This window comes from Haliotis rufescens, unplaced genomic scaffold (assembly GCF_023055435.1).
Source record: "Haliotis rufescens isolate VD_foot unplaced genomic scaffold, xgHalRufe1.0.p SCAF_45, whole genome shotgun sequence".
In the NCBI taxonomy this organism is placed as follows: Eukaryota; Metazoa; Mollusca; class Gastropoda; order Lepetellida; family Haliotidae; genus Haliotis; species Haliotis rufescens.
The window spans coordinates 632,293-657,994 of record NW_025964168.1 but is presented as its reverse complement, the minus strand read 5'-3'; the positions used below and the strand labels follow the sequence as shown (position 1 = coordinate 657,994).

The 25,702-nt window shown below is 40.2% G+C and overlaps 1 protein-coding gene across 9 annotated transcripts in view; it reads right to left on the bottom strand.

The window, feature by feature from the left end:
• The window catches only part of LOC124117045 (6-phosphofructo-2-kinase/fructose-2,6-bisphosphatase 3-like), a 101,448-nt gene that overhangs the window by 14,741 nt on the left and 61,005 nt on the right, over positions 1 to 25,702 (bottom strand). For 5 of the 9 annotated variants that reach the window (XM_046478733.2, XM_046478732.2, XM_046478737.2 and 2 more), the window contains exons 6-13: positions 24,526 to 24,709; positions 23,097 to 23,170; positions 22,490 to 22,561; positions 21,715 to 21,861; positions 20,900 to 21,004; positions 19,950 to 19,991; positions 19,651 to 19,738; positions 6,090 to 6,217 (exon numbers count right to left, since the gene is read on the bottom strand). In XM_046478733.2, the coding sequence (XP_046334689.1) occupies positions 6,090 to 6,217; positions 19,651 to 19,738; positions 19,950 to 19,991; positions 20,900 to 21,004; positions 21,715 to 21,861; positions 22,490 to 22,561; positions 23,097 to 23,170; positions 24,526 to 24,709 (840 nt within the window). Of the gene's footprint in view, positions 1 to 5,379; positions 5,450 to 6,089; positions 6,218 to 11,742; positions 11,837 to 19,650; positions 19,739 to 19,949; positions 19,992 to 20,899; positions 21,005 to 21,714; positions 21,862 to 22,489; positions 22,562 to 23,096; positions 23,171 to 24,525; positions 24,710 to 25,702 lie in introns of those variants that run through there. The other 4 variants (XR_006858218.2, XR_006858219.2, XR_006858220.2 and 1 more) reach the window with 3 other exon arrangements.

Here is a 25,702-nt window from a genome sequence, read left to right as displayed (position 1 = left end):
GCATTAGTCACCTCTGACAACAAGCATAGTCGCCTTTTACGGCAAGCATGGGTTTCTGAAGACCTCTTCTACTCTGGATCTAGTAATGAATGGAAAGTATTTCAGTGAAAATGCTTGGCCATTGTTTCTGTCCTTATTATGAGGAATGGCTGGGTCTCCATTGGTCCCAGTGCTGCCTCAAGTCTGAATGGGCACAGATATCCTGCAGCTAGTCAATCATTGATCCCCTAGAAAAAACTATACTGTAACCATTCTGCTGCAATATGTGCTACAGGATGCAGACATTCATGAAGTTTCAATAAGTAGATAAAAAAATTAATTATAATGTTGACAGAACTGTCATCCATTTAAGTCGTGCTCAAAGCCAAAGTCAGGAAATGCATGATGTTGTAAACAATGCAACACCAGGTGAGTTGTGGTGAGGTGAAATGGGGTTTAATGTCGCATTAAAGACTATTACACTTATATACACGTGTGTTTGTGTTTGTGTTTGTGTTTGTGTGTGCCAACCCGTCCTTGTTTTATCTCCTTAATGCTGAGGGCCAGGCAAGGTAACAACAAGTAGATTTCATCTTTTAATGTTTTTTGGTATGAGGAATTGAAGCCCCTGACCTTCTACTCTCCAGGCAGATGCTCTACCACTAGACAAGGACATGATGCAAACAATGTGACACCAGGGGCATGATGTTGTAAACAATGTGACACCAGGGGCATGATGTTGTAAACAATGTGACACCAGGGACATGATGTTGTAAACAATGTGACACAAGGGACATGATGTTGTAAACAATGTGACACCAAGGACATGATGTTATAAACATTGTGATACCAGGGACATGATGTTGTAAACATTGTGACACCAGGGGCATGATGTTGTAAACAATGTGACACCAGGGACATGATGTTGTAAACAATGTGACACAAGGGACATGATGTTGTAAACAATGTGACACCAAGGACATGATGTTATAAACATTGTGATACCAGGGACATGATGTTGTAAACAATGTAACACCAGGGACATGATGCTGTAAACAATGTAACACCAGGGACATGATGTTGTAAACATTGTGACACCAGGGGCATGATGATGTAAACAATGTGACACCAAGGACATGATGTTGTAAACAATGTAACACCAGGGGCATGATGATGTAAACAATGTGACACCAAGGACATGATGTTGTAAACATTGTGACACCAAGGACATGATGTTGTAAACAATGTGACACCAAGGACATGATGTTGTAAACAATGTGACACCAAGGACATGATGTTGTAAACAATGTGACACCAGGGACATGATGTTGTAAACAATGTGACACAAGGGACATGATGTTGTAAACATTGTGACACCAAGGACATGATGTTGTAAACAATGTGACACCAAGGACATGATGTTGTAAACAATGTGACACAAGGGACATGATGTTGTAAACAATGTGACACCAGGGACATGATGCTGTAAACAATGTGATACAAGGGACATGATGCTGTAAACAATGTGACACAAGGGACATGATGTTGTAAACAATGTGACACCAGGGACATGATGTTGTAAACAATGTGACACCAGGGACATGATGCTGTAAACAATGTGATACAAGGGACATGATGCTGTAAACAATGTGACACAAGGTCCATGATGTTGTAAACATTGTGACACCAAGGACATGATGTTGTCAACAATGTAACACCAAGGACATGATGCTGTAAACAATGTGACACCAAGGACATGATGTTGTAAACATTGTGACACCAAGCACATGACATTGGAACCGTCATTGATGACTCAAGTACCAACTAAGGGAGGTAACTCTCATTCACATACTTTGTTAATTGCTATACATGTTGCATATAAAGAAAGAATGACGTGTCAATAAGTAAAACTGCTACAAATAGTTTTGAAATGATATTTTTTTAAAAGTTACAATAACAGGTGGGTTGATTTAAGATTTATTTGAGTATAGTTTTATATTATTTGCTTTTATTCGTTATGAAAAGGATGCTCCATAAGCTTACATGCTCATGTTCATAAAGATAATTACGCTATAAAAAGGTTCATATTATAGGGTACTCAAGCATGAGTGGAGCTTCACCCCCAGAGTACTCGTGTCGAAACCTTTGGAGCTGTTGAAGCCCTAATCAGTGTTACAAACTAACAGTTTTAGTCCACAAGTCCTTATAATGAAAACATATAGCAAAACCTTTTAGGAAGGCAAATTTCTACTAGTCCTTATGATACCTGACAAAGACTATGGGACTAGTGCCCATTTCTAACGCTGCTAATCCTCACCAAGGTAGAGTTGTTGCTGACAGCATAAAGTAGGAAAGTCATGCACCCAATGACATGAGAATGCCACAACACATGAGTGAGTGAGTGAGTGAGTGAGTGTGTTGGGTTTAACGCCGCTTTTAACAGTATTCCAGTTATATCACGGCGTGTCAGCTTAATGTGGGAGGAAACCCGAAGTGATGCAGGTCTCAGACGTTTACCACCTCGGTGAAACCCACGAGCACGGGTACGGTGCTGACAAACCTAGAAACCTACAACCATAGGTTTCTGGCGTGCCCAAGGGACGCAACTCTGCACAGCGAATTGCGGCGCCTTAGATGACTGGGCCACCTGTGCCCCCCCACAACACATGAAACAACATGACAAGTTGCTGATCCAACAGCTTACTACTTTGCAGTTACTGTTGGTCACATGAAAACACTACTGTCCCTTCAATACAACAAACTGCCTAAGAAGAAACTAGCTCTGAAAGACATCTTGTTTGGCATGACGATGGTGCTTTTAACATAAGCATAAATAGACTTTACAGACAAATTATCAAAACATCCATTAACCACCTTAATAACATAAACAACTACAAGGCTAGCCCAGCCATGTGATATATCCAGAATATATGCCTTTGGCTAGCCTATGTGATGTATCAAACATATGGTTAGGCTAGCCTATGTGATGTATTAAACAAATACTGTAAATCGTGAAATTAATGCGTTTCCAAAAGAATGCGACCGAGGCCTATAGCCAAAAATGCGCCTCAATATGAATGGGACATCCCCCTCTTCTCAGGCATCAGTGGATTTACATCTAAAGACAATCCCTCTGTCAGGTTTACAGGAGAATCCTCACCTTAATCCAACCTTACATTAATCCAATCAGACACCAAATAGCACCACTTATTAGCGCTGAGTAGAATACTTCTGCTGAAGCAATACATGTCGGCCTTTGACGCAGTGACAATTCACAGGATGTAATTAGTGTTTGAATCACATTGTTTATATACTTGTATATATAAGTGCTGCTCAATAAACAGTGATGTGGAATACATAGCTGTTTGTTTTCACATATGTCTAAGTTGGTATTTCTGCTATCCAAAATGTCTTATTGTTGATATAAATGCGATGTTAAATAATGCGAGCATAGACCATGCAACCGCATTTTTCGCATTTAATTCACGCTCGCATTAATTTCAAGATTTACAGTATGCATTGAGCTGGTTCTCAAGTTCTATGTCTGTCATCAGTTAATCATGCACAAGAGAATATGACCCTAAGGTAAGCACAGAAACATGCTCAGTTTTAGTAGAGACATAAGCCATTTATTAACATCACATTGGCCTCTGCTGGCATGTGTATATGATAGGATTCAAGAGTAATACATGTACAGCATCAGATTTGTTGATAATATTTATGGGGAACAGATGACAAGTTAACTTTTCTAAGTCAATCACCATGTGATAAGGGTTTCACCAACCTTATATGACTGGCGTCACCTGAGACTTACCTCCCCTTATTATCTGGGTTACAAGCTCCTTCCCAGCGTGGGGCACCTTCGTTACACTCTCAGTAACATCGCTGCCACCAGTGTGGGCGGGGCCATTACAAGAATCTTGAAATTTGGCCTCTAACCCCAAATGTAGTAACGTTTATACTTTTGTTTATGTCTTTGGGAATGCCAATACAGTTATTTATGAAGAGGTTTACGACTGACCATATTTCCCAGATGAATTTAACTTTTTGTTTGTTTGATCAGACTATCGAAAGATCACTTAAATTCCTCCTTACATTCTTACCATACCAATTACATGATAGTTGAAATGAAATAGAAATTCAAATTGACAAACAAATAAAATAATTTTTGTTAGGGTAAGAGTATTCAGTGTCTTGGTAGTCATCACTTTTTGTAAGCATTACGGTCCGTCGGTTGCTAGTTCAACTCCAAGCTGGGCTGTGACCACCTATCACAGTGGGGAGTTTTGACTGGTGGCAGCGATAGTATAGAGAGCTCCGAACGGGCTATCGCTGTGAGGAGCTTGCCTTGGTTATTTGAATGTGAAGTGGGTACAGGGTTAGAAAAACATTACCAGCGACACACATAAGTTCCATCTCAATACACACTAATATCACAATAAAGTTTCCCTGGCCATTTTATATATAGTTAAGTTTCGTTTTTCAGTGAAAACTAATGGTTCATATTTTATCTGTCAAATATGCTGTATGTTTCATGTTATTTCTGATCTCTTCATTCATCACAATTACTGTAACAGAAAGAAAGGCACAAGTTCACATATCCTAATACTTTTGTGGCAAGATCACAACTACCATGTACTTGACATTACTGTAAGATTAAACTTATAAGTACATGTACTATCACCAGCCACTACCAACAGGAAACAATACTGTATTATAATACAAGGCCTTATATTTTTTATAAGTTGCATAATGAGACCGACTGACTAAAAAAATCTGAAATTAGATAAAAAAAAAATAATCACTACTTTTTTGGACTGACTGTTTACAGTTAGGTGACATGAAAACAACAACAGTTCTTATCACTAATGTTTGTAAGAAATAGTGAATAATATGTATAAAAATCTTTTGTAACAAAAACCAAAACACATCGTTTCGCAATTACACTTCCATGAGGGAGTGGCCAATAAGTTTCTTTTTCATTCATTAGTAGCTGTACTACAAGAAACATTGAATTTCTGGCCAAAATGTTTGTAAACCAACTGATAAAAAATATAAGGCCAAATTAACCTCTTGAGATTCTTGATGTGCACAAAGCAAAGGTGACTAATAGGGATGGATTGGGCACACGTGCTGTTCCAGGTCCACAATACTGACATGCAGTGGGCCATCATATCCAGAAAGAATCAGGTGATCCTTAAATGTCATGACAGATTAACTATGGTAATATGAAAGAATTGGATGACCCTTTTTTGTCTTGAGAAGGAAAGCACTGAAGTCAAGAGTCTTCACAAGGCCATATCAAGACCAAACAGTCGAAAATGGATTATCAATCAATTGATAAGCTCTACAATGTCAGCATGTGATGATATTATGGGATATGATTGTATGAAGCACAACCTTGCAGTTTTCTCAGATGAAGACAAGACAAAGTATGAAGTCCATGACGATCCAGTCACAACTCAAACATCTGTGGAGATTATGTCAGTATTTAATATCAGTGCATCATTAATACCTGTACTTAAATACATGCACCAAATTCAACGTCAATAGAGAAAAGGCAGAAAGTAGTTGTGGCTCAAAGACGACTTATCGTTAATTGATAGGACATATTTTTGGATAAAACTACCATAAATTTTCAAATATATTGTGTTTCAAAAAACATAGTTTCAACATAATTTTGTTATTATTTTGGAAAAAGCCCTTCTTCAAAGTGGTTCTTTTAAGATAATCAGCCTCAATATCAAGGATCATTAATTCATTTTTTTTCCTGAATATGGACAATAACATCTAACAAAACTAAACAATAAATCAGTTTCACCTGACATACTTTTACATGGGTAGAAACTAACATTTTTAGGCCACTAGTCCTTATAATGATATCATATAGCTGAAAACCCTTAAAAATAACAAATTTCTACTAGTCCTTATCATACCTTAACCATTGGGCAGTTTGGCAAAGACTTCAGGACTAGTGCCAATTTCTAACACTGCTTTTATAGAGTATTTTGCTTGGACCCGACAAAGTGTGAGCTATGTAACAAGAGCCACAACATTGTTTTCCTGCCTGTGTGAAAGGAGAGATGGTGAAGAATACTGGGACCACTGACCTTGGGTTTCTCCCTGTGAGTGTTGACTGCCTCGATGTTGAGGGAAATCAGCTCCACTCTACAACCATAGGCTACCGGGGTTAACTTTATCACGGTATGTAGCGGAACCTTCAAATACGGCAGATCCTCTGAAAACAGGAAAGGCTTTCATGAGACTGAATAATGGTAGAGTAAGTTAAAATCTCGGAATCGAAACTAACATTTCATCATGCATGTAGATGCTTATTAGCCGATATCATGTTACTCACATCATATCTATGCTTGCTTTTTAGCATTATATACATATTGCTTTGTTTCCTGTCTACTGAATGCTTCATGTCCTGTCTAGAGAAAGGTTCATGTCCTGTCTTCAGAATGCTATGTCCTGTCTATGGAATGCTTCACACATCCATTCTACAAAATGCTTCGTGCAAAAATTACAGGTTTCATGTCAAATCTACAGAGAACTTCACGTCACATCAACTGAATGTCTTGAGCCCTAATGTCTACAGAATGCTTCATGTCAAGTGTCTACAGAATGCTTCATGTCAAGTGTCTACACAATGCTTCATGTCAAGTGTCTACACAATGCTTCATGTCAAATGTCTTCAGAATGCTTCATGTCCTGTCTATGGAATGCTTTGTGTCCTTTCTACAGAATGCTTCATGCCCTGTATACAGAATGCTTCATGTCCCGTCCTGAATACAGAATACTTAGTGTTGTCAAAACCTCAATGTTGTTATCATGATAATGGTCAGTTACTAGCGTTCGGATCTCATCACGTCATCAATGTAATGCTACATCCTGTGGAGCTCTGCATCCTTGACTATCTTAACCCATTTTAGATTTGTCATTCTGGCCGCAATAATTACTTGGTATTTAAAGACAAAAGCACCATACATGCACAGTCCCTCAGTAATAAACTGTCACTAGTCCACCACTGCAGGAGAGAGCTGAACCCTCTTGTGGAGTGGTCATACAGATATGGATGAACAAAATCAGGCAACTTTCAAATATACCACACAACAAGAAGTCATAACATTGCTGCAATCTGAGTGTACATCGAGGGAAAAAGAAGGTGAAGGTGGTTTAATGAAAGGTGGTTACAAGGGAACCATATAGTTTCAGGCAACATACAGCAATAAATGTGTGGACAACAGGCCAAGATTACTATCACTGCTGGTTAAGTGGAGCAAGTAACTGAAACATTTTGCAACACACTGAATAGGAACATGCATTGCAGCAAGTGCTGAAGGTAACAACTGCGCAGGTCAGCAGAATGTGTTACATCATTACAAGCAAAATAGGTGAGCTTTGACAACATTCAATCACCACACACAAACATACTAGCAAAGCATAATACAACACTGGTTTTTAGATGGTTAGTATATACTTTGAAATATACAGACATGTCATTGGACAGAATATTCTAATGCAAAGATATGCCAAAATACTGCCATATGTCACTGCCTTGTAGAAGGATCTTAATTCTTTCGAGCTATCCATGTTTTGAACCATTGCTCTTTTGTCCTTGATCCGGTATTAACTGAATTGTTGGTTAAACACCAATCCACAATGACAGATCCTTTTGTTTTATGATGAAAAAAGTATTTTATAAAAAACAAACACTGCCCGCAGGATTCAAACCAGAAATTCTGTGGATTCAACTAAATATTTCCTACGTCAAGGCTAACAGCTAATCTGTTAATGAATGATGATATTTGTGTTGTATTTATTCATTATGTTATTCCATATTGCAGGGTGATGTTTGCTCAAAATACCCTCATCATTATAAGCAAGTTATCTTCAAGCTACTGATTAATGTGCTCAAATCGGACCAGTATCAAAGGCCACTGATTAATGTGCTCAAGTTTATCCAGCATCTTAAGGCCACTAATTAATGTTCTCAATCATATAGTGATGATACTATGTGTTTTTGCGCAAAGGTGAGCATATCCTGCCCTACTGGTTTCATCCATCACAAACACATGCAAAGGCAAGTCAAATGTTCACTAAAAACATGAGAACAAAGGGAACTGCATCGGACACCAGCGGTGCGTCAAATTTGGAAATGTCCCCTCACATCTACCATTTACCTAAAACTCTCGGAATGTTTTACTGAGGCCTTGAATGTTGTAACCCTGATCAAACAAGTTAGGGCAAGAGTCATCTGAAGCTCTTTGAAATCTACATGGAAATAATTCAGGAAGTTGTTATTGGTGCTAACAGACATGTAAAACCAAATTGATAAACTCTGAAGACACTGTACAAGGTATTATCCCCTTCAGAAACAAACATTAACTCACTGAAAACAAGGAGGCACTTTACAAATCAGGGATCAAAACAATGAACTACTCTTCACAACAGACTGGTGCTCTACCTCAGGGGGGCATACACTTCATCAGGCTCACAATATATATATATATATATAGGGAAGACTACTGGAGCTATTTTAACTATAATGATTGTGTTACAATACTGTCCCACACTAGAGTATTGCCATAGTGTTAAACCATCCTTAAGGCTTGATAATTATTTTACCAGTAATCAACAGAATAGAAATGAATGAAGTATTGCTGACAATGTCGGCCATTTTGCTCCCTGTTGCTATTAAAGGGAAGTAACTCTCCTTTGAAGTTTGTAATCTGTTAATCCTCGCTAATGAACACAAACCAGGTTTGAAATTTGACCATAAAAACTGAGTTTTCTGATGCATAATTTATGTTTTACATAAAACTTATCGTGAATATTGAAACTATCGATTGTCATCCATACTATCGACAACACCGTTGGTATTTACAAATTACTATCGGTAAAGTACAATCATAGGGTAAACAACAGTGCTATACAGATAGTTTGATATATCGTTACACTCGTACAATGAAGGGCACTATGTACAAGAAGTGTACCATCTTAATATATGTACTGTGTTGGTTGCACATCACATCAAAGACAACTAATTGCTTATGAAGAAATTATTTACATTTGTTTATCAATTGCCAATAAAATTCTCAAAAAGAAAATCTGATCTTTGATTTTTAAACAACTAAAAGCACCACAATAGTATTCCGGACAAAAAGAATTAATTTGAAAGTCAACAGTTGATGTCATGATATTTTTCATTAGTGTATTCCTGCAGTTTACTGCAGCAAATTTTGTATATAGTTTGTGTGACATCACATTGGGGCCTTCAAAAATTATTAATCATATAAAGAAGTGCTTCTATGAAGGAAACATTACTTCCAACTGTCTAACTGGGCACTACATATGGTTCTGATCAGTGATTGAAATAATTTCCTAAACCCAACAAGACAGTTGGGCAGGTGACCCATAAGTGTTGCCTGCACATCTTCAAAGTTTCCTGTCTGCATTCAGACATTGTAGGTATGGAAAAAATGCAAACAATAAGAGACAAATCGCATCTTGATTCATTTTAAATATTGCTAAAAATTACTTAAGGATCTACAAGTGAGTGAGTGAGTTTGGTTTTACGCCGCTTTTAGCAATATTCCAGCAATATCACGGCGGGGGACACCAGAAATGGGCTTCACACATTGTACCCATGTCGGGATTCGAACCCGGGTCTTCGGCGTGACGAGTGAACGCTTTAACCACTAGGCTTCCCGACCACCCCAAGGATCTACAAGAGTTATAATAAAACTGAATACATAAGTCGTGTTAAAATTATCTGCCAGGTTGTTTGGCAGGTGGAGGAAAATTTCATGTAGCCCAAAAGGAAAAGTTACCAGACACGGACAGGTGGGCAGGCAGTTATTTCGGACAGTGGTGCTGATCAAGAGGTGCCTTGATACAGGATACATCTGCTTATTTCCCCCCGCTACTTTAATGTATAACCGTAGAAATGTTTTAGTACTATCTATTTTTAGCTGTTATGACTATATTTCTTTTTAGTGTCTCATTGGCCATGCTGGCTGACCAATGTACATTAATAGGTGAGAAGCAAAGTTTTATTTGTATGTACATTGTGTGACACAATAATAAAATAATCTTCTTCTTCAAGAAACCAGTCAGGTGTTCTTAGTCACAACTCATAGTCTGGATTTTGAAAAAAACATGACCCTTTGGTCTCATAATAAACAATGCAGTTTCATGTCATCAGGAGTCAAATAACCCAGATAGGTAACAGATTGTCCCTTTGAGATTGGTATTAGGTAACAGATTGTTAATATGAGATTGGTGATAGGTAACAGATTGTCCCTATGAGGGGCAGATATTGGTTGATATGAGATTGGTGATAGGTAACAGATTGTCCCAATGAGGGGTAACTATTGGTTAATATGAGATTGGTGATATGTAACAGACTGTCCCTATGAGGGGTAGCTATTGGTTAAAATAGTACAGATGATTGGTAAAAGATAGTTCCTACAAGAGGTAGATATTGGTTTATATAAGACATGTGAAAGGTAAAAGATAGTTCCCATGATGATTAGCTATCTGTTAACATATGATTGGTGATACACAAGAAATAGTCCCTGTGAAGGGTAGATATTGCTTAATATACGATAGATGATAGAGAAAAGATAGTTCCCATGAGGGTTAGCTATCTGATAATATAACCCAGAAAAGCTACGCTCCCATGAGGTGAAATAGCCGTCACTCACGGACATATTTCTTTAACTATATCTCATGCTGCTATCACAAGTCAACATATCAGGATTTACAACATTTGAAATGTACAATACATAGGCACATACATCACACTAAAAACAAAAGAAACACACCTACATATTGAAAGTTTTACAACATTGGCGATGGAAATGAGATAGCTAGATTTTACACTGTGATGAACAGAAGCCAAGGAGCTCATGTAACAAGCAGACTATTGCCACTGAAAGCCATTCCAAATTAGTGTCAGCATTCTCACTATTTGATGTCATAACAGAAGAAACTTCCAACACCTTTCTAATACTCTACGCAAAAACAGTGACCACAAGAAATATTTTGGTGACAAATTTGTGTGTATGCCATGAAAATATTTTTCAGCTCATTATCATTGTAGAGTTCAGAGCAATTAAATAATTGACCCAGTATGTCACATATTGTTTTAAATGCATCCGATAATAACATGTTTTGGTCCTTGCCAGTAATTCCTCTTATAATGTTCTGTGGATTTCAGACGAGCAAAGACAAAATTGGGTTCTTGTCAATGCACAAATGTATTTGTGATTCAAATCAATTTCCATGGATAGATGTATTTGTCCATGAAAGGTTCTGCTTTATCAGTTCAAATATAATGACACACTCAGGGTTTGTACTGAAAAGACTTCCCAGTCACTTATTTTGGATATATCCAAGACAATACCACCGAAAATGAAAAGCCAATGGCTGCATCAATTCTGAGATGTATACAGATCAAAAGAGGAGGATGGATATAAATTTTTTCACCAGTTTTTCCACAACATATTTTGTGAGACAAGGTCAACACGTTGTCCACCTGTCTCCATCACACAGTATTACATTGGAATGACTCTCAGATGCCTACTAGTGTTAATTGGCAGCCAGGGTAACATTGTGCAGGCATGTTGCTTCACAGACACGCACTCACGCACCCGCAGGCACACACACGCTCTCTCACACTGACACACTCTCACACATACACACATACACACATAAAAACGACATGCCAGACTGTCGCACCGCCAAGAGGCCCACCTGAGCAGTGGTATGTGTTCGCACTCGCAGCAATGGCCCTTCATTTTCATTTTCACGACCTTCTCAAACGGGACAGGGACGTGAGGGATATGTTCTAAAAATTAGGCAAAGAAGAAAACACGCATTTTCAAAAACATTGATGACTGTTTTCTTTTCAAACGAATCTAATAACCTGAATCATACAATATTAATGATTTGATGTATTTCTGCAATGTGCATATGACTGTAAAGCATTGAAACATTAAGTGATACTGACGAAGGGTCCCGAAGAAAATGTCATGCATACAATACTTGAATTGTGTCCAGCATCAACTAGAAACTAAAACAGTCAATAAAATATAAATTATGTTCAATTTTGAATAGTTATACAATCACCCAAAAAATAAAGTACAAAAATAAACAAAACTATGCGAAAAAAGGAGTTTAAAAGAGGTTTCATAAAAAGCCTGGTAGCTGCACAAACAATACAAAACTTGTGCATGTTTACTAATAAATGAAAGGTAGATTCTATAAGCAAGACAGAGGACAGTATGAAAGAAACATGCAAAACAAGAAAAGAGATACGAATGTGTACTGCGTGTATTTGTGATACTATCTCTGTGAAAGTGCATCATTTAAATAGAGTGAGTTGGGTTTAACGCTGCTTTGAACAGTATTCCAGTTATATCACGGCATGTCAGCTTAATATGGGAAGAAAGCCCCAAGTGATGCAGGTCTCAGACGTTTACCACTTTGGTGAAACCTACATGCACTATTATGGTGCTGACGAACCTAGAAACATAATCTGAGTGCAACCACAATCATGGGTTTTGGGAGTGCCCAAGGGCCACAACTCTGCATCGGGAAAAGCGGTGCAGATTAGATACATGAATAATGATCTTATCTTAAACAGTCTCCCCTTAATGGGTACCTTAATCACCATTCTTTGTAGAGATATTGACAAGCTGTCAAATATTTCCGAGTTTGATTTCTCAAGCTGCAGGGACCAAAAATGGAAATGTATTTCTGGCATTGATTTCCAAAATGACAGATAATTTCTGAGCATCACACGTCAAAGATCCTTCCTATATAGTAAATGCAAGTGATAGCTTTTCCTGACATAATCTGTTTGAGGGAATCATTAATAGCACTTGGTGATTCAAGTCATGAGTCTGAACAATGAGTCTCATACAAATTTGTTTCAGTTTTGAAGGATTAAGCTCATGAAAACTACGATCTGCAGGAAATACTTGGACTAGTAGAGACAAAACTTTTGGCACATACAAAACAAAAGAAACTCTACTTATTTCATGTCAGTTAGAGAGTAATTTTCATATATTTGTTATATATATTAGCACAACATGTCCGGAGTCAAAATAGCACAACAAGTAATAAAATCTCATTTCTTTTTCTTTCTGACCAGTCTTTCAGTTTAACTCAGTTAGGAAACAAACTTCTAGTTTGGTAAATGGCTTCCATCATTTCATCCAAACTACAATTATTTTACAAAATTCCTAATATTTTTCTTCATTAAATCAGTTCTATTTGTAATGTGGCCACAAAAGAAGGCCCACAATTTACTTTATCACATAATGGGTACCGTATTCGACGTAATAAGCGCCCCGCTCCAATAAGCGCCCACGGCGATATTTGCTAATATATTGGCAAGTGAACAATCCCACTTAGCACCCCTTCCGATTGATCAATGTACACAAGACTTATTTATTGGCGTATAAGACACACTCGTGTGTTATATGCACCCTTACTTATGGGCAATATAATTCATGAAAAATATATCTGTCGTACATAAACATTTCAGGCTGTCAGCATAAATCATGAAATTTATCTTTCAACTCGTTATTTTTCCACCAAAATAATATTCTAATAACAGCCCCCTTTTCCTAATTTTGAGAGCGCCCTGAGCGCTTATTACGTCGTATACGGTATATGTCTTGGCAAGATGAAGCCAATGGACAAAAAAGGTATTTGTTGGGGTCATACACAGATAAATATGCAAATATTAAAGGTCAAGTAGGTACAACTTTCAGCGTTTACAAATCACTATGAAGTTCAAATAGGAAATGAGGATATATATACCCATGAATCTACGACTAAATTAGTTGTTTGACAAATATGAATCCGATCTGATCTTTGGCATTTATATATGTAACATTATGAAGATATTTCATTTAAAAGATAATTTTTGAATTCTTTTGTATTTTGCATTTTTCACAAATGATACATTGAGATTGATGCATAAATGGAATATTGAAGTAAATATCCAGTTATATATTGAGAGATATAATTAAATACTAAATGAATACTTAAAATCATTGCCACATCAGTACTACAAGCAGAGTCAAATTGCTGGTGATGATAGCAAGTCGTTTTGAATGACAGTGTGAGTGAATGTAGTTTTACTGCGGTCAGCAAAATAACAGCTAATTATAGTTCAAATGACGGAAAGTTTATTCTAGGGCTGTCTATTGTCAAAAACATTGTATAGCAACATACTGAGACTAAGTGTTTGACAGTGATGCTGATTGTACATGCAGATACAACTTTCTACACACTGAAGTAAATATTACAATGTCAAAGTCAGCATGGTCTGTCACTGACATTTTGTAGTCATGGATACAGGGGAGATAACAACGTAAGGGAAAAATCACTTTCGCATTTCCGCCATTTTGACAATCAATTTCAAAGAGAAGCATCGTTTGTGAATGAATTTCTGTGTAGATTTCAGTTTAAACAATACAAATAATAATGAAACTTGTTATGTTTTCTTTACCAATATACGGGAACAGAGAAAAAATATTGCAATACGTATAATTTGAAAATGGTTTTGCAGTATACCGGTATACCTGTAGTCCAACTAGATTCTGTCTCCAAAAGCACTACAAGCAACAAGCAAGCATGTCATGCAAACATGGACACTGCCCCCCTTCTCTTTCATCTAAATATCTAAAACTTGAAATAATCACCCTCATTGAACATTATGTATTGAGTATCACCTCCCAAAACGTCACTATACTGCTTGATGAATGGATAATAATAGGTTAATCAATCTAGTACTTAATATCAAGCTGACCTTGGCAACACGTCTCTGGCCCTAACAAACTGTTGTCCCTACTTAGTCACCAGGTAAAGACTAATTTAGGAAATGTATTATACTTAATTCTCCCCTGATATTGCGCCTATGCAATTGGTCAATATGCTAGAGCAGCAATAACATCACTCATGTGCATTAAATGATATATGGGAGAGTGCACCTGACACAGATCATGCAAGATCAAGACACTAAGCAGGATTAGTAAGAACACCAGCTCCAGAGTAGCCAAGCTAATCTGCTCTGCCTGGCCCAGTGCACAGTGGTATGACAGACACCAGAGTAGCCATGCTGATCTGCCCTGTCTGGCCCAGTGCACAGTGGTATGACAGACACCAGAGTAGCCATGCTGATCTGCCCTGTCTGGCCCAGTGCACAGTAGAGTGACAGTCACCAGTGTAGCCATGCTGATCTGCCCTCTCTGGCCCAGTGCACAGTGGTATGACAGACACCAGAGTAGCCATGCTGATCTGCCCTGTCTGGCCCAGTGCACAGTAGAGTGACAGACACCAGTGTAGCCATGCTGATCTGCCCTGTCTGGCCCAGTGCACAGTGGTATGACAGACACCAGAGTAGCCACGCTGATCTGCCCTGTCTGGCCCAGTGCACAGTGGAGTGACAGACACCAGAGTAGCCACGCTGATCTGCCCTGTCTGGCCCAGTGCACAGTGGTATGACAGACACCAGAGTAGCCATGCTGATCTGCCCTGTCTGGCCCAGTGCACAGTGGTATGACAGACACCAGAGTAGCCATGCTGATCTGCCCTGTCTGGCCCAGTGCACAGTGGAGTGACAGACACCAGTGTAGCCATGCTGATCTGCCCTGTCTGGCCCAGTGCACAGTAGAGTGACAGACACCAGTGTAGCCATGCTGATCTGCCCTGTCTGGCCCAGTGCACAGTAGAGTGACAGACACCAGAGTAGCCACGCTGATCTGCCCTGTCTGGCCCAGTGCACAGTAGAGTGACAGACACCAGTGTAGCCATGCTGATCTGCCCTGTCTGGCCCAGTGCACAGTAGAGTGACAGACACCAGAGTAGCCACGCTGATCTGCCCTGTCTGGCCCAGTGCACAGTAGAGTGACAGACACCAGAGTAGCCATGCTGATCTGCCCTGTCTGGCCCAGTGCACAGTGGAGTGACAGACACCAGAGTAGCCACGCTGATCTGCCCTGTCTGGCCCAGTGCACAGTGGTATGACAGACACCAGAGTAGCCATGCTGATCTGCCCAGTCTGGCCCAGTGCACAGTGGAGTGACAGACACCAGAGTAGCCATGCTGATCTGCCCTGTCAGGCCCAGTGCACAGTGGAGTGACAGACACCAGAGTAGCCACGCTGATCTGCCCTGTCTGGCCCAGTGCACAGTGGAGTGACAGACACCAGAGTAGCCACGCTGATCTGCCCTGTCTGGCCCAGTGCACAGTGGTATGACAGACACCAGAGTAGCCACGCTGATCTGCCCTGTCTGGCCCAGTGCACAGTAGAGTGACAGACACCAGAGTAGCCACGCTGATCTGCCCTGTCTGGCCTGGTGCACAGTAGAGTGACAGACACCAGAGTAGCCACGCTGATCTGCCCTGTCTGGCCCAGTGCACAGTGGAGTGACAGACACCAGAGTAGCCAAGCTGATCTGCCCTGTCTGGCCCAGTGCACAGTGGAGTGACAGACACCAGAGTAGCCATGCTGATCTGCCCTGTCTGGCCCAGTGCACAGTGGTATGACAGACACCAGAGTAGCCATGCTGATCTGCCCTGTCTGGCCCAGTGCACAGTAGAGTGACAGACACCAGTGTAGCCATGCTGATCTGCCCTCTCTGGCCCAGTGCACAGTGGTATGACAGACACCAGAGTAGCCATGCTGATCTGCCCTGTCTGGCCCGGTGCACAGTAGAGTGACAGACACCAGTGTAGCCATGCTGATCTGCCCTCTCTGGCCCAGTGCACAGTGGTATGACAGACACCAGAGTAGCCACGCTGATCTGCCCTGTCTGGCCCAGTGCACAGTGGAGTGACAGACACCAGAGTAGCCAAGCTGATCTGCCCTGTCTGGCCCAGTGCACAGTGGAGTGACAGACACCAGAGTAGCCAAGCTGATCTGCCCTGTCTGGCCCAGTGCACAGTGGAGTGACAGACACCAGAGTAGCCAAGCTGATCTGCCCTTTATGGCTCAATGGAGTGAGATCAGATCAGCATGCCAAGCTGGTGAGGCTGGTCTGGCTAAGTGCAGTGGAGTGATATACAACAATAGATATTATATCTATATGAATCATGCAATTATGAGTCATGAATTACTATAAAGTTCTGGAAATAAATATCCATGTGTCTGAACCTGAGTAATAAACAGAAAAAAACACTGCAGTAATAGGGTAGCTTCATTCCCACTGGTCAATTCATCAAGTTGGACCCCTTCATGTTCAGTAATATCTAACACTGGTCCAGAACTGATATGGCAATCCACAGAATTTCCCAAATACATGTATTTACATCTATTATGACTTGTGCATCAAGCTTAAGCTCTTGGCAAAATATGAAATTAAGAAACAATATTATTGGTAAAAAAAATGAAAATAATAGATGACAATGTTTTTTGTGTCAAATGGTTGTTTATGAACACTTACACTAAACTAGCATCCATTATTCACTGGACAACCACACAGTCTGCTATAGGAAGGTATACTGTTCCACTGGGACTGAACCCAAAACATTTGACAGGAAGCATCAATGGTTTTCCCAGCTACTGAATAAACCCACACATTTGACAGGAAGCCTCAATGGTCCACGCAGCTGATGAATAACCCCACACATTTGACAGGAAACATCAATGGTCCACCGAGCTACTCCACAACCCCACACATTTAACAGGAACCATCAATGGTCCACCCAGCTGATGAATAACCCCACACATTTGACAGGAAACATCAATGGTCCACCTAGCTACTCCACAACCCAACACATTTGACAGGAAGCATCAATGGTCCATCCACTTACTGAACAACCCCACACATTTGACAGGAAGCATCAATGATCCACCCAGCTGATGAATAACCCCACACATTTGACAGGAAGCATCAATGGTCCACCATCCTACTGAATAACCCCACACATTTGACAGGAAGCATCAATGATCCACCCACCTACTGAATAACCCCACACATTTGACAGGAAGCATCAATGATCCACCCAGCTGATGAATAACCCCACACATTTGACAGGAAGCATCAATGGTCCACCCACCCACTGAATAACCCCACACATTTGACAGGAAGCATCAATGATCCATCAAGCCACCCAACAACACCATCAGTTGACAGGAAGCATCAATGGTCCACCCAGCTTCTGCACAACCCAAAGCATTTGACAGTAAGCATCAATGTTCTACCCAGCTACTCAACAACACCATCAATTTTACTTGAGGCATCAATGGTCCACCCCGCTACCCAACAACATGTATCTCCCTCTCATCTTGTCAAGGTTCTGGCATGGGTTTTCCAGTAGGTCCCAACCTACGCAAGCACAGTTGAACAACTAAACAACTCCACCATTGATAATGCTGTAGCCATCTTCTATGACATGCATGCAGTAAAGACCTAATAGCTATTAGAATAGGATAGAGAGTTAAATAAGAGAGTAAATGTACAAAAAAGAAATTGAGAAATTGAAAAAAACATGTCAGATATTCTTTTTCAAAAAGAGGTGGATGGGAATAATTTTCTTGACATATTAGAACTATTATATTTTAAAATACAGACCATGTGTCTGCAATAGTTGAGATACAGGACACAAACACTGCATCCGTACATGCTGTAGACAAATTTGACTGTTCCTACATACACCTTCAGTGCTGCCAGTCCCAAGTACAAGTACAAGGAGTTATTTTTCAGGACATTGTGAGACATCAGAGGCATGAGTGCTGAGTTACACAGGGGTCTACTATGTCATCCCTACTAACTACTACATGCACAAACTAACAAGCAGGATCTTGTTCTATGTCATGCTAGGTATTGTTCTGTAGTATTGTTCCTTAAATAGGACTGAACATAATCATTTAAATACAAAGGATTATTTCATAAAATAAAAAACCAAAATAATAAATTCACAGAAAAGAAAAAAAAGGGAAAGTCCCTTTACCTGCATCTCAAGCTTCTATAAATTCCCACACCGTCATAGTCAATCCTAGCACTCAGTCACAACACATACCTGCCAACTTGTCATGGAAGATGGTGGTTGACAACGGTCTGAGGAACATACCTGCCAACTTGTCATGGAAGATGATTGTTGACAACGGTCTGAGGAACATACCTGCCAACTTGTCATGGAAGATGGTGGTTGACAACGGTCTGAGGAACATACCTGCCAACTTGTCATGGAAGATGGTTGTTGACAACGGTCTGAGGAACATACCTGCCAGCTTGTCATGGGAGATGGTGGTTGACAACGATCAGAGGAAGGAACATACCTGCCAACGTGTCATGGAAGATGGTTGTTGACAACGGTCTGAGGAACATCCTCTCCAACTTGTCCTGGAAGATGGTTGTTGACAAAGGTCTGAGGAACATACCTGCCAACTTGTCATGGAAGATGGTTGTTGACAACAGTCAGAGGAACATCCTCTCCAACTTGTCATGGAAGATGGTTGTTGACAACAGTCTGAGGAACATACCTGCCAGCTTGTCATGGAAGATGGTGGTTGACAACGATCAGAGGAAGGAACATACCTGCCAACTTGTCATGGAAGATGGTGCTTGACAATGATCAGAGGAAGGAACATACCTGCCAACTTGTCATGGAAGATGGTTGTTGACAACGGTCTGAGGAACATACCTGCTGACTTGTCCTGGAAGTACGCAAGTAGACAGCGGGCAACAGCCTGGTGACATACAACCAACACATTCTCCTGTCTCTCCAGCTCCTGCAACATCAAGATGGTCGTTACTCAACAAAGCATGGCCCACAGACCAAAAAATTATACCCATAAATCAGAGAGCCAAAATACTCTTCAATTTCAATGTCAATAGCTGTGTTCAGCTTGTGTAAAGACAACACACTCCATCCTAGCTGTGATCACCTGGTGTCAAGAAACCTTTCACGAACCATGCTTACATCAGTCATCACATACTCACCAGTATCACAGGTTCAAGACGAGCAACCAGGTCTTGGTAAGACTGTCAAACAAAGCAAGTATCTGATTAGTATTCATAACCAAGACAAACAATATTGATACTGGGAGTTTAAACACGCACAGCTTGTGTCGTGAAAAGCTCACCTTTCTAAAGATAATGCTGGTTTATTACATAGTAGTGAACATCTGGTGTTTCCCACCCAGAGGGCATGCAAAGAGTGAATGTCGTTTAACACCAGCAATGTTACAGCTATATCATGGCGGATTGTAAATCATAAGATCTGGACATGGCAAACCAGAGACTGGCAGTTGAGCTGTTTTCTCTAAGACTAGTCAAGAGGACCAGTGGAAACCTTGTGTAACTAGACCTGCTTGTACAAGAAAAAATGTTTACTATGTAACATCAATATTTTTATCAATATTGTTCCTTAATTCTTTGAGAACTCGTTCAGAATCATAGCAATCAAATGCAACTAGTCAATGAGAGACTAACAAACTGGATTTTCACTTGTCCACTGTACAATTAAGTAGTGTTAGTCATGCAGACTAGCACAAAGTTCGAAGGCCGTGTGATTTGAAACAATCCACGCCATGGGCTAATTGTATGTCATCAAACTCCAAGTCCTGACCATCTGCTTCATAATACAACAAGCATGAGGGCAAGGGGATGTATTTTGACCAAGAAGCCTTCACAGGTCCAGATCCCAGTAGAGGTGCCTACTGTCATGCAGGGTAAGAAAAAAAGCAAGATCCTTGGACAAAGTTCCTGCTTAAGTATATAAAAGTACTGTGCCCTGACGCTTACACCTTTAACATTGGGTTACGACATGAAAACCTTGACTTTCATTCTTAATTTTGAAATTTGCAAAATGGCTTTCTTGAGGTGAGGCAATGTTCACTGAGTCCATGAATCAATTACAAGATGTGCTGGAGTACAGCTGTGTAGCTCACCTCCCCACTTGGGTAGCGGTAGTGGAACTTGTCCTGGTCCCGCAGAGCAAAATCCTCGGGGTACTTCTCCTGGATCTCCTCGTACGTCATCCCCTCACAGATACCCTGCACAGGTCAGACACAGTAAGAATGTGAACAACACTGAGGAACACCCAGCATGGATTTAATCCATGTCTTTCTTTCTTTCTTTCTTTCAAACCGTTTCCCTACAGGTGCTTGCTTGCACCTTTGCCAAGAAACGGATGCTTGCTATAGGTACTAACGCCTGTACCAAAACACCAACACTTGCCTGACAAGGTACTAGAAACTCAAAATATGATTCATTTACAGGCAAATGTCACATACCATCTCATTGAGTGAGATAGGTTTATAGGACCCAAAATGTCAGTCCTAACAGTGAGTCAGAGGTAGTGAAGCATGTCTAAGATATTTAACACTTTTGATAAATCTACAAGAGTGTGTATGTGTCTTTGTGGTTTAAAACTGCACTCAGCAACATTCAAGCCATATGACAGCTTCCTGGACCAGACAATGCAATGATTGATATTGTGAGCACCGATCCACGGCATTGGGTATGATGACACACAATAAACCAAGTCACCATAACAGACCACCTGATTTATAAGGTCACCTCTTACCCCCAGCGGAGCTTGCTGGGGACTAACTCTAACCTGGAATCTCCACAGTGAAATCCTACAAGTACAAGTATGATGCTGATAGACCAATGTTCTTTATCAGGGTGAATATGGGATTCCACAACCAGCAGATCTTGAAATGGCAACGCGACACACATAATTTATGACAAGAGGACAAACCGCATCTATCTCATTGAGGGCCTTCCAGTGCTCCTTGGGTGCCTCGATGAACTTGGCAGTCTGGATCGTCCTCTTCATCTGCGACGTCCACACTTTCAGGTTGGGAATGTTCTCCTTCTCAATGTAGCGTTTCAGAGCTTCTGCATACTGCAAACAATACACATGATATTCAGGAAAATAGTAAGTAAGTGACTGAGTGAGTGAGTGAGTTTGGTTTTACGCCGCTTTTAACAGTATTCCAGTTATATCACGGCATGTCAGCTTAATGTGGGAGGAAAGCCCGAAGTGATGCAGGTCTCAGACGTTTACCACTTTGGCGAAACCCACGAGCACGGGTATGGTGCTGACAAACCTAGAAACATAATCGGGGTGAACCGGGATTCGAACCCATAATCATATGTTTCTGGCGTGCCCAAGGGACGCATGCCCCCTCAGGTAAATAGACTGCAAGTATACTCAAGTTGGTTTTTTTGCTTATGAGACCAGTGAATGTACAAAAATTCATGAAATGTGAATTATGTAAACATTCAACGAACAAATAATGTTAAGAAATTACTTACAGGAATCAATTATCATGAAACATATATCGATAGTTTCCACATCAGATATCCCCCAAACTTTTGTTCCTGCAGAAGTAATTGAGTCTTTTTACAGGCGTATATTTTTGGGGAAAACACATTATCAACCAAGTGAGCACCACCTGATCCATTAAATCAACTGTGAAGGCAAGCATAGTACTGCCTTCGTACAATAATGTAATGAGAGTTGGACTCACGGTCTGCCCTCGCTCTGATATATCGCTGTCTCCTCCGATGCGGCCCCCGAGGTTCATCATGCTTTCCCCATGCTGCAACAACACAACATATCAGGCGCATAGATTAAACATACCTGCATGACAATCATTCTGACACCAATGAACTTTGGCATTACAATAACAGATGTGGTGGGGTTTAACACTGCATTCAAGACTATTGCATTTAGCAACGTGCATGAATGTGCGCATGTATGTGTCGCTGCTTGTATTACTCTGGACTAATGCCACTCAGATTACTCCACACACTCTGCTGAGCCACAGACACAAATGAGCGAGTTGGGTTGGATAGTTTGTTGTTTAATGACACACTCAGGAATATTTAAGCTGCAGACGTGAATTTTCACATTGACATCATAAACACTGATCCACGTAATTGGCATACAATGACATCCATCAACCAAGTCAGCGAGTCTCACCACCATATCCCATTAGTCACCTCTTAATAATTATGACAAGCATGGGGTTCTGAAGACCAATTCTGATCAGGACCTTGGGTGTCAGACTGCTTTGAGCAGTGTCAGACTTCAATTATATCCCTACATTACATCACATGAGGTTACAGACTTACCCTTGTGAGGTAGATGGTCCGAGGAAGAACGTGAATATTCATTAGGTAATACACCACTCTACTTTGTAGATGACCTGAAAACAATAAGGCTGGTATAGTCTGAAGTTCTCTGCGAGAATGTGTTAACCATTAGGCAGGGCTATTTGCAGAATCATACTGAGCAATTCCACAAACTTGCAAGATTTTCTGCATCACCCTCAGTGAGACTGGTAGATGAAGTTGTGAACTGATGGAAAGACAATTGAATGACTTAAACAATCAATCAATAACATAAAACATATGTATCATTTGCATGTTGATCATAAGTCAATGTCCCATAATAAATGTATCTGGGTGCTGATAAGTCAATGTCCAAACAATGCAAGTATCTCGACCTACCAAGGAGATGTTGCACCAAGAATGTATGTACCACATTCATACACAGAGTGTGACTTGTATCTCAACAAACACACACTGCACTACACTACACTGGCCCCTGCTCTATCCTGATGCAGGATGTCACGACCATCTGTCATCAAGTGTGAGCTGCTCCCCATCACTTCCTGCTCGTTAACACCACTCTCAAACATCAATGGAACAATCCATATCAAACACACCATGTCTCTTTACAGGAATACACTGTTGAAATGCATAATATTCCTGGACGTACCAACTTATTACATATTTTTAAATGTAAATAGCATAAATGTAACAGTACATCCATAAAAAGTTGATTATTTAGTGTTACTATTAGAGACCTTTTCTCCACCCCAATTCTCCTTACAGGGTATATTATATAAATTGGTGGCGAGAGGTATAAAACCTAACAAGGGACGAAAAAACCCACTTATCATACTTCCATGTCAGAATAATGAGATCTGATTGGTTCTTGTGAGCTTGATGAAATACTACACATTTGTATCCCGCTATAGAGGGAAATAAAGGTTTCAGCGGGAGAATAAATCCCTTATACCCCGCCACAAACAAGACAGGTTGCATGTGGATTTCTAAGGGGGAGAATATGTCCCTTATACCCAGCTTCGGAGCAAAAAGATGCACGCACGAGTCAATGAAAGTCACGTGACACAGCACAAGTTAACCTCAGCTCAATCAAACAGCTGTTTTCTATCAATTTTGAATTTTAAAAAAAAAAAAAATTACAATGTCATATTCAAAAATGTCGGTAAGATAAATTTGTTGTAGCAGTATTACACAGGTTACAAGAGGTTTTATGCATCCCACAGCGATACTGCAACGGCTTTACTGCAAGGTGCCATTTGCAATTGTAAAAGAATGAAACAAATTGACAACTTCAACCCAGCTACTGCCCCAGCCTACAACACTGGATCCAGTGGCTTCATGTCACACCTGAGTTTCTGGCAGTGCCTGAAATCAAATATGTTGTTGATACCTGGAAGTCCCATGATATACTGCAGTAATTGCACTGTACCTGCTAATTTGTTGACTAGGAACCTCTCCCCTTGGTTGAATATCTGTATGAAGGACAAGTCTCTGTCGTGGCTCCAGTCGAGGGGCTCGTATGTCTCGCTGTAGTGCTCTATACGCTGCATGAAATCCTTCACTGCCTCATTGGTGTCCATCCCCTTGTAGTCCGGGCTGCAAACCTTCACTTCCTGTGTACAGTGAGTCAGTTGGTTTACCCACACACAGCTTTCAGCTTTGTCATGATGATTTAGCTTATTGTGGGAAGGAGTGAAGCTCAGAGTGAAGTAGGTCAAATACGCTTACCACTTTTGTGACACTCATGATTGTGAATGGTTCTAGCAACGAATGATCAATATTAGGGAAAATATGGCATTCAAACTACAGAATGCAATTCTTGCCAGTGAGCCACCTGTGTCCAAAACAAACAGTATGTCACAATACAACTGGCTCTATTCTGAATTTACTACTTGTGTACTTGCAACATATATCAAACAAGACATAAAGTGAGCAGGGCCCACTTATACCCCCGACTTCGACTATAACATATTTATAAGTTCAAAACACGAAAAAGCAAATATTCTCAGAAAATCTGCATATCAAAATCAAACTTTGCACTGCACCTCTCCTATTGGTATAGAAACTGTATCCCAACTGGGGGGAAAGAATCCATTTTTCAGTTACAGGTTGCACAAATGTTAACATGGTTAAAGTAAAAATATATTTAAGTTCAAAACACGAAAAAGCAAATATTCTCAGAAAATCTGCATATCAAAATTAAACTTGCACTGCACCTCTTCTATTAGCATGGAAACTGTTCCCTAAATTTGTAAAGAATCCATGAAGTAGTTTTCTAGTTGAGGAATCACAAATGTTTCAGCAAAAACATTCAAGTGAATAGCTGTATTTTTTTCAGAAAATCCAAATACTAAAATTAAAGTTCGCACTGCACCTCTCCTGTAGGAATAAAAATTATTCACCAAATTTGAACAGAATCTATTCAGTAGTTTTCAAGTTATAGGTCACACAAGAATATGTCCATGGAAGGGCGGACTACTTGGTATAATATATTTCCCCCCACCCTATTAGGTCGGGGGTATAACACTGTAAGTTGTCCACCGCTCTTGAGGGAGACATGGGTAGATGTACCCTCCATGTAAGCTCATGTTCCCCGTGCCTTTAAC